Consider the following 13,278-nt stretch of genomic DNA (forward strand, 5'->3'; position numbering starts at 1 on the left):
GGATCTAACTCCACGATTAGAACAGCTCTCCCAATGGCCTCATAAGCAAAGGTACCACCAGTGGAGAACTGAGTTATAAGACCCAGAAAGTCCCGGTTTGAATCCCAGGAGGCTAATTTTAACCAAACTTTCCCAACTCCTCAGTTGGGAAACCCATGGGCAAAACGCCGTTTTTTATACCCCGACAAATATTGCTGCCATCGACTTCAGTCAAACCAAACTCTCCCACTGGACAATCAATGCGATTTTGTGGTTTTACTAAAGTTGATGGCATCAATATTTGTCGCCCCAATCCCATGGGTTTCCCAACTGAGGAGTTCAGTTAAAATGATCCAATGGCCTCTCCTGAATTACTTTAGTTCATCAGTTGGGCAATACAATTGGCACCAGTGCTGAGGCAGAACAGAAACAAAAAGCATCAGCCAGGTTTCCAGCTCCCAATCCTTATCAAGTCGCCTCTGTGTTGGGAGAATGATAGGTGAATGCTGGAGTAGACGTGGCTACGATGCCATCTGCAGTTCAACAGCTTGCTGACCTGGGTGCATAATATGGGCATTATCCAAATTATCTCCAGGCTACTAGCACCAATGAATGAAAGCAACACAAGCTGCCTTTGGAATTTAGACAAATAAGATTCTGATTGAACATTTCTTTTAACTGGGGAAGAAATTTGAAAGGCCGGAAATTAGGTTTGAGAAGGTCGATCCACCAACACTGGAATCCCCTACAGTACAAATCCCAGGGAGGCTCTGGGGCCTACACCACCTCCTGAACCCAGCTTACCTTTTAATAACAAAGCGGACTTTATGTCTTGCTTCCAAGATCCGTTTCAATTTGGGAACTCCATAGGTACAAGGTCGCTTGAAGGGAATTCCCTCTGGAATCCCTATTATTTCCACTGCCTCTGGGTCGCAAGCAATCTTCCTGTATGGAACAGGAACCATATGATCCAAACCTAAGGCCTCAGCTACAGAAAACACAGATGACACCAGTTTAAAAGATGTTAACATTTCCCACCTTTCTGAGAAGTGTGTGGGCATTCGTACATACATGGAATATATAACACTAGAAACAGGCCATTCGGCCCACCTAGTCTATGCCGGTATTTATGCTTCACTCACGCCTCCTTCCATCCTTCCTCATCTGACTCTATCAGCATAACCTTCTATTCCCCTCTCCCTTACATGATGATCAGGCCTCCCCTCAAGTCTCTCGGTTCTATTCCTCTTAAGCACTCCCTGTGGTAGCGAGTTCTATATTCTCATCCCTCAGGAACATTCGCTCTGTGTCTACTCTATCAAAACCTTTCATTGTTTTAAAACTTTAAGTTATTCGGGTGAGGAACTATTTTTAGTGAAGTGTGTGGACACAATTAAAACTGCAAAGCAAGCTGTGTGGTACAACACCTGGCTGCCGGTTAGATGGTACGGTTTGAAGGCGGTTGGTGACATTTGCCACGACCGCACTGGGGAAACTCTGCAGCCAACACCAAAGAGATTCCCTGACATTTTGTAAAATGTACCTCACTGCAAGTTTGAGATGTTGGTCAGAATTCTTCGGCCCTTGGGATTAACCATTCCCATCGGCAGCGCAGTCCCGCCCATGAGTTTCCTGGTGGAGTGGGGTGGCTACATTGGAAAATCCTATTGACAAGCGACGGGAGTAGAGAATCCCGCCACCAGAGAACGCCGCGCCGCTGAGAAACACGTGGCTGGGGGGCCAGAGAATCCAACCCGTTGAGTGCATTTCATCACTTAGCCACAACTCTCCAAGATACTAGTCCTAGTCCAGGATTCTCTAAAGGTAAACCTGCAGGTTGAGTCCGTAATTAAGAAAGCAAATGCAATGTTGTCATTTATCTCAAGAGGCTTGGAATATAAAAGCAGGGATGTACTTCTGAAGCTTTATAAAGCACTAGTTAGGCCCCATTTAGAATACTGTGAGCAATTTTGGGCCCCACACCTCAGGAAGGACATACTGGCACTGGAGCGGGTCCAGCGGAGATTCACACGGATGATCCCAGGAATGGTAGGCCTAACATACGATGAACGTCTGAGGATCCTGGGATTATATTCATTAGAGTTTTGGAGGTTGAGGGGAGATAACTACAGGAAAAGGACCTCCTATGTGTGCAGCTATTTGCAAAGTAACTCACTGTCAGAAACAAATAACACGATTAGTTTGGGAATTGGGTACTGACTGACTCTCATTTATCAACATACTCTCAGGACTGAGAAACCAGACCTGATAAACCCCTGGGCCTTAACTCACCAAAGTCCATTGATAGATTCTCTTATTCCGGTGGTTGACATACCCATTTGGGAAGGAGCTAGTTAAAACTATCCTGAAACTATTCTAAGCCAAGCTTAAAATGGTGGAGCAAGTCAGATACTGCCAATCTTGTGCCAACCTGCTGGGATTCTGCAGCTGGGCAGATTAAATTCAAGGGCAGGAAAAAAATGCAATGGAATCGAAGATAATTTAGATAGAACAGCTTTCTAATTTTATCTTCTCAAGGGCAAAATGTACAAATTTCAAGACAGTTACTCTAATATGCTACCTACCTTGTATCAAGGTGGTCTCCCTATCCTTAGTGTAAAGAAGATGGATTTACATTATAAGGAATACAGAGTGATTTTTAAAAATGCTTATGCAACTATGAACAAATGGAACATTTCTAATGTGCAGAGTTGAAGAGGGTATTTATCATGTGTTCAGAGTGGACCATGGTAATTCATGCTCTTGTTTAAGGGGTTTAAAAGGGAGTATGTCGAATTTAGGCCCAATTGCCAGCACCTCCCAGAACGTATCATTGCTCAGTCTTACTTTCTGTTTCCATTCACTTCAGTGGGATTAGCAGAATCGGAGTTAATTCCTGGCACAATTACTGGCAGCTGTGCAAACTCAGATCACAGCACCTGCTGCGTCTGCAAAAAGGAACATGACTGTACGTGAGTAAGGGAAAGTTGTAACTTGGGATCCATCAGATGCACCTCAGATTTTACCGGATAGCTGTCAGGTCGTTGCAAATCAAGGCCTTAAACAATTACGTTCTCAAACAGACCAGATCCCAAACAATGCTAAATTATTGAGAATCTCAAGCTGTCCAGATTGACATTCAACAGTCTGACGTCCACATGAAGTTGCGATGGCTGTTTTCTCAGTCCCATTGCCATCACTTTCAGTCAGCTTGAGCTATAAGCATTTTGTGGAATACATACTTAACTCGATCAATACCTGGAAACAGTGACTCACCGTATCTGCTGTTGAACAGGATCTGCACACACTCCCTCAGAATATTGATGTCTTCTGTTTCTTTTATATACAAGTTCCATTTTTCTGCGAAATAAGATTGCAGATACTGTAAATCTCTCCCACTCAGGAAGCCCCTTGTGAAGTAGTAGTTTGTGGGTGTCCAGGCTTCCTTTACTCGCATTTGCAGGCCCCTCCTGTACAGGGTTCAAATGCATTCAGACCCTCTCCCATGTCTTTACAGCAGTAACATTGGGTGTGGACGGAGGCTCCAGGTGCCCCAACCCCCATGCCAGTCCGCCTCTAATGCTCGGTAAACTTTCCTCATCACATGCCTCCAAACTCCAAATCAGGGCCTGCCCCAGTTATGGGGCATCCAGGGAGACCTGGGATTCACCACAGTTTGCCCTCCAGCTGAAGTAAGGCAATACAACACGACAGGGTTCATTTCAAGTGAATGGACTCTTGCTAAAGCTGCAGGAGCTAAAGGTCCAGCGGAATGACTGGCCCTGGAGGCCATTGCTTTTGGTTCCTATGGACACTGCTTGATCTCCACTTGATAATCAGCCATGATGACAGGACTGAGATGGGTAACTCACAATGTACAGATTCACCTGCATAAAACAGCACCCCATCACTCGGTGCTGCAGAGTTCATAAGAAGTGAGCTTAACCAAGATACCTTTTGGAATTGCGATGCTGGACAAAAGGCCAGTGAATAAGTCCAAGTCCTTCAATAGACTGGCAGAAAATCACTATCTTTGCAGGAAAGCCTCAGAGTACAATTCGATAACATGAAAGAATTTACATTTGTGTATCACACTTCACATCCCCAGAATATACCATAATGCTTTACAGCCAAAGAGTTGACGTGCAATTACTATTGTAATGTAGGAAAACACGGGAGCGCAGCAAGGTTCCACAAAGTGCAACGAGATAGTGACCTCTTTGAGTGATGTTGGTTAAGGAATAAATACTGACCAGGACAGCAGGAGAACTGCCCCCTGCTCGTCTTCAAATACTGCTGTAGAATCTTTTATATCCATACGAGAGGGCAGGTAGGACTTGTTTAATATTGTATTCGAAAGACAGCACCTCTGACAGTGCAACATTCCTGTAGGACTGTGCTGGAGTGAGAGCCTAGATAATATGTTTGGTCCTGTGAGTGGGGTTTGAACCCAGAGCTTCCTGGCTCAGTGTATCAGTGTTAGCTTTAAGCTAAACTGATGACAGCCGACATTAACTGTAGGTCGTGTGTCAGCCCTACTTGCGGATGCAGTACGTTGTATAGGGAACAGCTTCTCTCTGCCCATTCTCTTTATGCCATACACAGGACAGGAAGGTGACAATGGAAGGCTTCTTTTGAAACTGCTCAATTAATTTCTGCCGTTGTTTTGTAACTGGCGGTGTGATTAAATTGCTCCATATGTTGTGGGAAATCTATCCAAACACCCTCTTACGAACATCCAATGAACAACGATTATAACGATAAGTACAGTCAGCTTCACACCCTTAAAAGAAAGTTCCTCAACTTCATGAGTATTTCAGAACCCAGTGGGACCATAGCTGGATAGGATTTTCTGACCCTTCTCGCCAACAGGGTCCTCCGGTTGTGCCAAAGGTTATTCCCCCCCAGTCCCCAATGACGGGCTACCTGGTGGCATGGACGGCGAGCAACGCAAATGGTCATTGGCTCCAGGGGGATCGGAAGATCCCGGCGGCTGCCAATGACGTGCCGCCTCTGCCACCAGGAAATCCACCGGGCGCGGTGAAGGATTTTGTGGAAAGTCCTGGCCAAGGACTATGTGCTCAAGGATGGCGCAGCAGTATAAAATTTACTCTGCTGTCTCCCACGCTGCCCTCTATCAGGATAGCACTTAATATTTCCCCATACCAGCTATTCTATGGTTGCTCTAAATCAGATTGCCAAACTGGGGGGGGGGGCAGTTTAGTTCCCTGGTGCCAATGCACCCATTGCATCCCAGGTCAATGTCGGTCTGATATAATGTTCGTCAGAGAGAATGGAATTCATCTCACCATCACGGACAGATTCATACCCACAGGGACTGACTCGGGCACTACAAGTGTAGAAATTCTTATTAGATATGAAACGGTTATCAATAAAAAACGGAAAATGCTGAAAATACCCAGTAGGTCTGGCAGCATCTGTGGAGAGGGAAGCAGAGTTAACGTTTCAGATCAAGGGCCGTTGTTCAGAGCTGAAGGAATGTGATGGGGTTCATCCCCTTGAAAGTGGGAGGGAGAAGGGAGAGCTAATCAGGAGATCTGGGACAGGGTAGAGGGCGGAGGAGATTAAATGACAAACAACTTCACAGTACAAAAGACCAAAGGGTGGCAATGGTTATATTAAAGAATCAAAAGATTTGTATAGATTGGGTGTGAATGGTAGAATAATGAACAGTCTGTAAGCAAAAATAGTGAAAAAAAGCAAGATTAAGATTCGCACCTACATAAAGGCAACATAAACAAAATGGGATGACAGAGATCACAGTCTGAAGTTGTTGAACTCAATTTGGAATCCAGAAGAGTGTAAAGTGCCTAACCGAAAGCTTGGGTGCTGTTCCATTTCCCCACTCTCTGAACCCGATTAGGGACAGGTTCAAAGATCCTGGGCAAGATTCTCCATTTCCCGACACCGATTTTGTAATCGGAGATCGGGCGGAAAATCCATTTTGAATCCATTTTTCACAACCGATTCGGGGCCTATTTTACGCAGGTTGCGCACTCTCCGCCCCCTCCCGAAATAGCGGCATCGTAGCGCGCCGCACCCTGTTGGGATGGCCTCAGGACATCACCTGAAGGCCCCCCCCCCGATGGGCCGAGTTCACGATGGCATGGGGAACGTGTGGTCCCAGCCATGCGGGAACCCGGTGTGGCGGCTGCAGACTGTGTCCAGCACCACCACAGTCACACGGGAACTGTGCTGCTGGCTGGGGTGGGCTTTGGCGAGGGCTGGGGGAACTGGTGGGGAGTGGCCAGGGGGGCACCATCTGGCAGGTCGGGTCCGTGCACGGCTTGCGCTATGTTGTACAGCGCGACCACTGCAGGTCGTCACCATGATCGGCCACAGGCCTGGCAATTCTCCGGCCGTTTATTTCGTGGAGCCCGGGTGTTTTACGTGGTGCAGCTGCTGGCCCTTCACCGGGTGTGGGACGATCGGTTCTGGGGTGGCGCCGATCCTTCCCAGGTAAAATGCCACGGATCCTCCGGGTATCGTCTCAAAATCGGAGAATTTAGCCCTCTGTTTTTATGAAGAGTTTATTAAGTGCAGGGAGTAACTAATGAGAGATGCGTCATCTCAACCAACTGCAATTTCTCCAGAGGTGGAGAAATTGTATTCACAAAGTGACTGAACCTCATTCATCAAATTGACCCAATATCAAAGGAATTGGGGCAAGGACTCCTCAAGGTTTTTGTCAATCCAGTCAAATTTAAATCATTGTTTTCTATCACTATTGAAGATGAAGCAGCTTGCACCCAGTTCCTGGGTGACCACAGTCTGATTGACAGCCACAGTCACTGATTGTACTAGTTCACAGTTACTCCGAGCAGGTGACCCCTGACCCTAGCCTATCAGACACCACGAGAAAGCAGCTACTCGGAAGTTTGGATTTTGGCCTGCACCTTAAGGCACTTTTGGGGTTATTTTTAAAACAGAAGGATCAGGATTCTCCTTTAATGAGTTCACCCCACTGCCGCTGGTGCTCAGCCAAATCTCCCAGTCACTGCATTGGGACCGGAGAATCCCACCGGCGTGAACAGACGGAGAATCCCGACCATTATATTTTGGTCTGAAGTGTTGGGATGGAAGTGTGACTTCCCATCACAGGATGCCCGAAGTGCTTCGCAGCTGAGGAATTCTCTCTGAAGCACAGCCCTACTGCTTTTTCGGTAAATGCAGCAGCCAATTTGCGCACAGCAAGCTCGCACTAACAGTAAGGAGATCACTGACCAGTTAACCTTCTTTCAGGGTATAGAATGATTTGTCTTCAGGACACTAAGGTAATTCCCACCTCTGCTGATATGCATTGTTTAACCTCCAGCTGAACGACTGCCAGAGCCTGGGCTTAACATCTCATAGAATCATAGAATTTACAGTGCAGAGGGAGGCCATTTGGCCCATCGTGTCTGCACCGGCCCTTGGAAAGAGCAACCTACTTAAGCCCACGCCTCCACCCGATTCTCGTAACCCCACCAAAACTTTTTTGGACACTGAGGGACATGGCCAATCCCGTACATAACTTGCACATCTTTAGGCTGAGAGGGGAAACCGGAGCACCCGGAGGAAACCCACACAGACGCGGGGAGTACGTGCAAACTCCACACAGACAGTGACCCCAGACCGGAATTGAACGGACCCGTGCTGTGAAGCTGCACCTGCAAAACAACATCTCCAACAGCACAAGCACTCCCTCAGTGCAGCAGTGACGTGTCCACCTGCATTATGTGCTGATGTCCTGGAGTGGAGCTCCACCAGCCCCCTGAGAAATTCCCTCCACCAATTACGTTGAGCGGGATTGACAAATCGTCACGAGGAGGATGACATGCTGCAGTCTGACAGTACAAGACCTTTAGGTAGATTCCAGTGTCTGTACCGTGTCACATGTGGCGAATAAAAGGCACCGTGACCCTCAGCCACAGAGCCACCCCATTCTTCTGCTTATTCACAAGTATCATCCGTGAGGACAGCTGCATTAAACCATCCCCAAATGTCCTACTCCAGGACTGAACCATGTACAGAAGCTTCAGCTGGAACACCCAGAAGCAGCAGCAAGGCAGGGGCTGTGCCTTCCCTGGAGCATACAGAACCACAGGGTTGCACATGGGCTATTCTTGAACCATGTGCTATAATACATGCTTATACCAGCAAGGCTGCCCAATGCTCAATGGCAGATTGCCGTGCAGACAAGACATCCCTCGGGCATAATATAGTACCAATGCCAAGTGATAGAACAGCCCTCCAGAAGCTATTGCAAAGACGTCTGATTGGTTTTCCTAAACTACCCTCTGTGAAAACTGAGCCTTGAATGCCTGCATCTTACAGTGAGGCGGCATCAACATGTTGGATCTCACCTGGCACCAACAAACCTTTGCTAGGCTCATGCTCCTTAGTAAACCTATCTTTTTACATTGAGATTCTCTGCCAGGGCTGATGCCAGGTTCATGTGGTGAGGCACTCACATTTCCTTCACTGGAATCTGTTACTTCTGTGAAGGAAAATGTCACAGTACAAGTCAAAAATTGTGTCAGCAATATTATTGCAGTTTGGTCAGTGTACTACAGTTTTAGTGGTGGGGATCACCGTGTGTCCAGTTATATCGAGCATCGCTTGACAATAGGAAAGATAATGGTACAAAATAGGAGCTTGGTTGCATTTCCTGGAAATGCTGCGCTGTTAAAACCACTTTGTGTTTATTGTCTGAGTGGCTTCCACGAGGCTGTGCAGCATCAACGACTGGTCAATAGACACAGGATAAGAGCTGCCTTCTCCTGCAAGGGGACCACTTGTGCACAATGACCAAAAACACAAAGAGTAAACCCAACTGCTCGCCTCCATGATGATGGATGGCACAGCACCATTTGTGTAGCATTGCCAGGATCAGTTCCTGCTTCAATGACTATTAAGTGCGGTTATGCACTCAGATAGTTAGATTAATGTCTTCGGCAACATCCCATCGTAGAAGTCATAGGACCCCTACAGTGCAGCAGGAGGCCATTCAGCCCACCAAGTCTGCACCGACCCTCTGAAAGGGAACCCTACCTAGGCAATCTCCCCTGCCCTGCTCCCGTAACCCCAGTCAACTCACAGATCTTTGGACACAAAGGTGAAATTAGCGTAGCCAATCCACCTAACCTGCACGTCTTTGGACTATGGGAGGAAACCGGAGCACCTGGATCAAACCCATGCAGACAAGGGGAGAAAAGTGCAAAGTCCACACCGATAGTCACCCGAGGCTGGAATTGAACCCGAATCCCTGGTGCTGTGAGGCCCGGGACACCTCGCCATGACGCCATTTAGTACTGGTCCACACAAACATGGACCAATCCTAACGGTACCTGAGGGGTCCTCCCGGGCCATTGGAGACCTGCTGGTGGTCAGGCATGGGGCATTCCCACTGGCACCCGGGTACCTTGGAGCTGCCAAGCTAGCACCGTGTACTGCCACATGGGTAGCATGGCAGTCCAAAGGCACCCAGGTGCCAGGTTGCCTATGCCAGGGGTCGAGCCCTGGGGGAAACGGTTGTCCTTGGCCATACGAGTTGGGGTGAGGGGGACCTCGAGGAACCCGGAAGAGGTAAGTTGTGAGAAGTGGAGTCCTGAGGCCACTGTGGGGTGTTGAGGGGTGGGGTCGAAAGATTGGAGCTGCCTTTAAAAATGGCGATCCGCAAGTTCCAACTGAGTTCGCCAGTGTAGGAAATGACAAGTCTTGACGGGGAGTTCCTCGCCGAGGCCCCCCAAAAATGGCAAAGTGCCGTTGCATGATGGGATCTTTCTCGGCACTGCAGGCGCTGAGAAACACCCAGCTAAACGCGCCGTTCAGCGAGTTTCAACTCAAGTCCGTTGAATCGCCCCCAAACTCTCAGTTCAACCTTTGGGCCAGGACCTAGAGAATTAGGCCCTGATTTATGTAGGTAGTGACAGCATATTCGGCCTGTTTAGATTTGCTAAAACAAGACTGTTGCAAAGAATTCTGTCCTACAACATTCTTTGCATCCAGTGAACTTGGTCCTGGTTCACACCCCACAGATCACACTAAACATGATTTCACAATGTTCCTGGATCACAATTTTAAGTGTGTTCAAAGTTTATGGAAAAGTAGCGGTCCCTCCCACTGTGTGAATTGTTCTTCAGAGTCCTGTTGTACTGTGTATCTTTTTATACCTTTTAATACTGCCCGTGTTCTCTCCCGTGAGTGAATGATACAGATCGGGGCTGGATTATCCGCACCCTCGCGCTGATATTGCGGCCGGCGCCGGGGGGGGGGGGGCCACAATCCATGTTCCCGCAAGAAATCGGGACGACGCTGGTTCACCGATTCTGTGGGCCCCGAGAAGTGACGTACCCCCGCGCCGCCTGGGACCTACCTGGGGCTTTTGCCAGAGGCCCGCTCAGCCATTTTCCGCCCCCAACCGGCTGAGGTCCCGACGGCGTGGAACTAATGTGCTCCAGCCAGTCGGGATACTCGGGTGACGGCTGCGGACTTGGTCCATGGCCGCCCTGGTCAGAGGCGGGCGGACCAGAGGCTAGGGGGGCGTTATAAGTGGGCGGGGAATGTTTGTGCGGGGGTTGAAGGTCGGGCACGCTGCCGATCGGGGGGGTTCTCTTTTGTGGTCTAGCTCCGCGGCGGTCCACCATGGAGCATGGCGCAGAGGCCGCCGCCGTGCGCATGCATGGCCTCCGACCAGGAAGTGCGGGGCCCGTATCTGCAGGAAAAGCTGTGAGATCTATTCCGGGTCCCTGCTAGCCCCCTGCAGAGCTGGGAATTCGTGTCTCTTTGATCGAAGATTTTCAGGCGTAAAACTCTACCGTTTTGACGCCGGCGTGGGGACATAGTCCCAATAATGGAGAATCTAGCCCCAGGTTTTTTTTCTAGAAAATATTTTATTGAGGCATTTATGATTTTGACATTTTAACATTCTAAACAACAGAGCAATCCAACACACGCAAAAAACCCACAATAACCTACCCAACTTCCCCCTCCCCCCCCCCCCCCAACTCTTAGCTACCCATATATTAGATTCCCTGCCCTTATTCTCCACTTCCATGCCTCTCCTTTCCCCCACCCAACATTCACCACCGCACCCACCCCCCCCCCCTCCATCCCCCTGCTGACGGTCAGTTTCCCTTAAAGAAGTCGATGAACGGCTACCACCTCCGAGCGCACCCCTGTAATGAACCCCCTCAGGCGAACTTAATCTTCTCTATCCTAAGAAACCCTGCCATGTCACTGACCCACTCCCCCGACTTTGGAGGCTCCGATTCCCTCCTTCCCAGCAAAATCCGTCTCCGGGCCACCAGGGAGGCAAAGACCAAAACATCAGCCTCTCTTCTCCCCTAGGCTCCCTGGTTTTCCAACACTCCAAATATTGGCACCTCTGGACTCGGAGTCGCCCTTCCTTCCAGGACATCTGACATGACCTCTGAGAATCGCTGCCAAAATCCCCTCAGCTTCGGACACGCCCAAAACATATGAACATGATTTGCTGGACTTCCCCCGCACCTCCCACACCTATCCTCCACCTCCTGAAAAAACCTACTCATCTGGGCCACAGTTATATGAGCCCTGTGGACCACCTTGAACTGGATCAGGCTAAGCCTGGCACATAGGGTTAAGGAAAATCCCACGGCTTTTTACATGTACATAAAAAGCAAGAGGGTAGCCAGGGAAAGGATTGGCCCACTGAAGGACAGGGGAGGGAATCTATGTGTGGAGCCAGAGGAAATGGGTGAGGGACTAAATGAATACTTTGCATCAGTATTCACCAAAGAGAAGGAATTGGTGGATGTTGAGTCTGGAGAAGGGTGTGCAGATAGCCTGGGTCACATCGAGATCCAAAAAGGCGAGGTGTTGGGTGTCTTGAAAAATATTAAGGTGGATAAGTCCCCAGGGCCTGATGGGATCTACCCCAGAATACTGAAGGTGGCAAGAGAGGAAATTGCTGAGGCCTTGACAGAAATCTTTGGATCCTAACTGTCTTCAGGTGATGTCCCGGAGGACTGGAGAATAGCCAATGTTGTTCCTTTGTTTAAGAAGGGTAGCAGGGATAATCCAGGGAACTACAGGCCAGTGAGCCTTACGTCAGTGGTAGGGAAATTACTGGAGAGAATTCTTCAAGACAGGATCTACTCCCATTTGGAAGCAAGTGGTCGTATTAGCGAGAGGCAGCAGAGTTTTGTGAAGGAGAGGTCATGTCTCACTAACTTGATAAGAGTTTTTCGAAGAGGTCACAAAGATGATTGATGCAGGTAGGGCAGTGGATGTTGTCTATATGGACTTCAGTAAGGCCTTTGACAAGGTCCCTCATGGCAGACTGGTACAAAAGGTGAAGTCACATGGGATCAGAGGTGAGCTGGCAAGATAGACACAGAACCGGCTAGGTCATAGAAGGCAGAGTAGCAGCAATGGAAGGGTGCTTTTCTGATTAGAGGGCTCTGACTAGTGGTGTCCCGCAGGGATCAGTGCTGGGACCTTTGCTGTTTGTAGTATATATAAATGATTTGGAGGAAAATGTAACTGGAAGCGGGGACGAAAGTGACGTTTAAGTGGCATCTTGACAAATACATGAATAGGATGGGAATAGAGGGATATGGACCCCGGAAGTGTAGAAGATTTTAGTTTAGACGGGCAGCATGGTCGGCATGGGCTTGGAGGGCCGAAAGGCCTGTTCCTGTGCTGTACTTTTCTTTGTTCTTTGTTCTATGACGAGGATGCATTGACTCTCCTCAGGGCCTTCTCCCACAGCCCGACTTCCAACTCTTCCTCCCACTTCCTCTTCATCTCCCTGTTTGGGACACCTTCCCACTCCATCTGTTCCTCATATATTTCCGAGACCTTCCCCTCCCCAACCCCTGTTTTACACATCACCTTATCCCCGTACTCCCCTTAGAGGGAGGCGAGGGAAGCTTGGAACTTGCCTCCGGACAAAATCCCGTATCTGCAGGAACCGAAATCAGTTCCCACTGGCAACTCAAACTCCTCTTTAGCTCTCCAGGCTCGGGAAACCCTCCTCAATGAAGAGATCCCAAAATCCGCTGCCACCTCCTAAAGCTCCCGTCCAGCACCCCGGAACGAACCTGTGATTATCACAAATCGGTGACCACACCGACGCCCCCTCCAGTCTCATGTGCTGTCTCCATTGCCCCCACACTCTCAGGGCTGCCACTGCCACTGGACTTGTGGAATAATGAGCTGGCGAGAACGGCAGAGGTGACTTTAACAGAGCCTTCAGACTCGTGCCCTTGCAAGATGCCGCCTCCACTCGCTCCCACACCGACCCCTCCCCAA

The 13,278-nt window shown here is 49.0% G+C and overlaps 1 protein-coding gene across 11 annotated transcripts in view; it reads right to left on the reverse strand.

Annotated features, from left to right (window-relative positions):
• The window catches only part of gtf2ird1 (GTF2I repeat domain containing 1), a 322,923-nt gene that overhangs the window by 143,549 nt on the left and 166,096 nt on the right, over positions 1 to 13,278 (reverse strand). For all 11 annotated transcript variants that reach the window (XM_072469282.1, XM_072469285.1, XM_072469287.1 and 8 more), the window contains exons 7-8: positions 3,256 to 3,339; positions 784 to 967 (exon numbers count right to left, since the gene is read on the reverse strand). In XM_072469282.1, coding sequence (XP_072325383.1) covers positions 784 to 967; positions 3,256 to 3,339 — 268 coding nt within the window. The remainder of the gene's footprint in view (positions 1 to 783; positions 968 to 3,255; positions 3,340 to 13,278) is intronic.

The sequence above is a fragment of the Scyliorhinus torazame genome, chromosome 12 (genome assembly GCF_047496885.1).
Source record: "Scyliorhinus torazame isolate Kashiwa2021f chromosome 12, sScyTor2.1, whole genome shotgun sequence".
Lineage (NCBI taxonomy): Eukaryota > Metazoa > Chordata > Chondrichthyes > Carcharhiniformes > Scyliorhinidae > Scyliorhinus > Scyliorhinus torazame.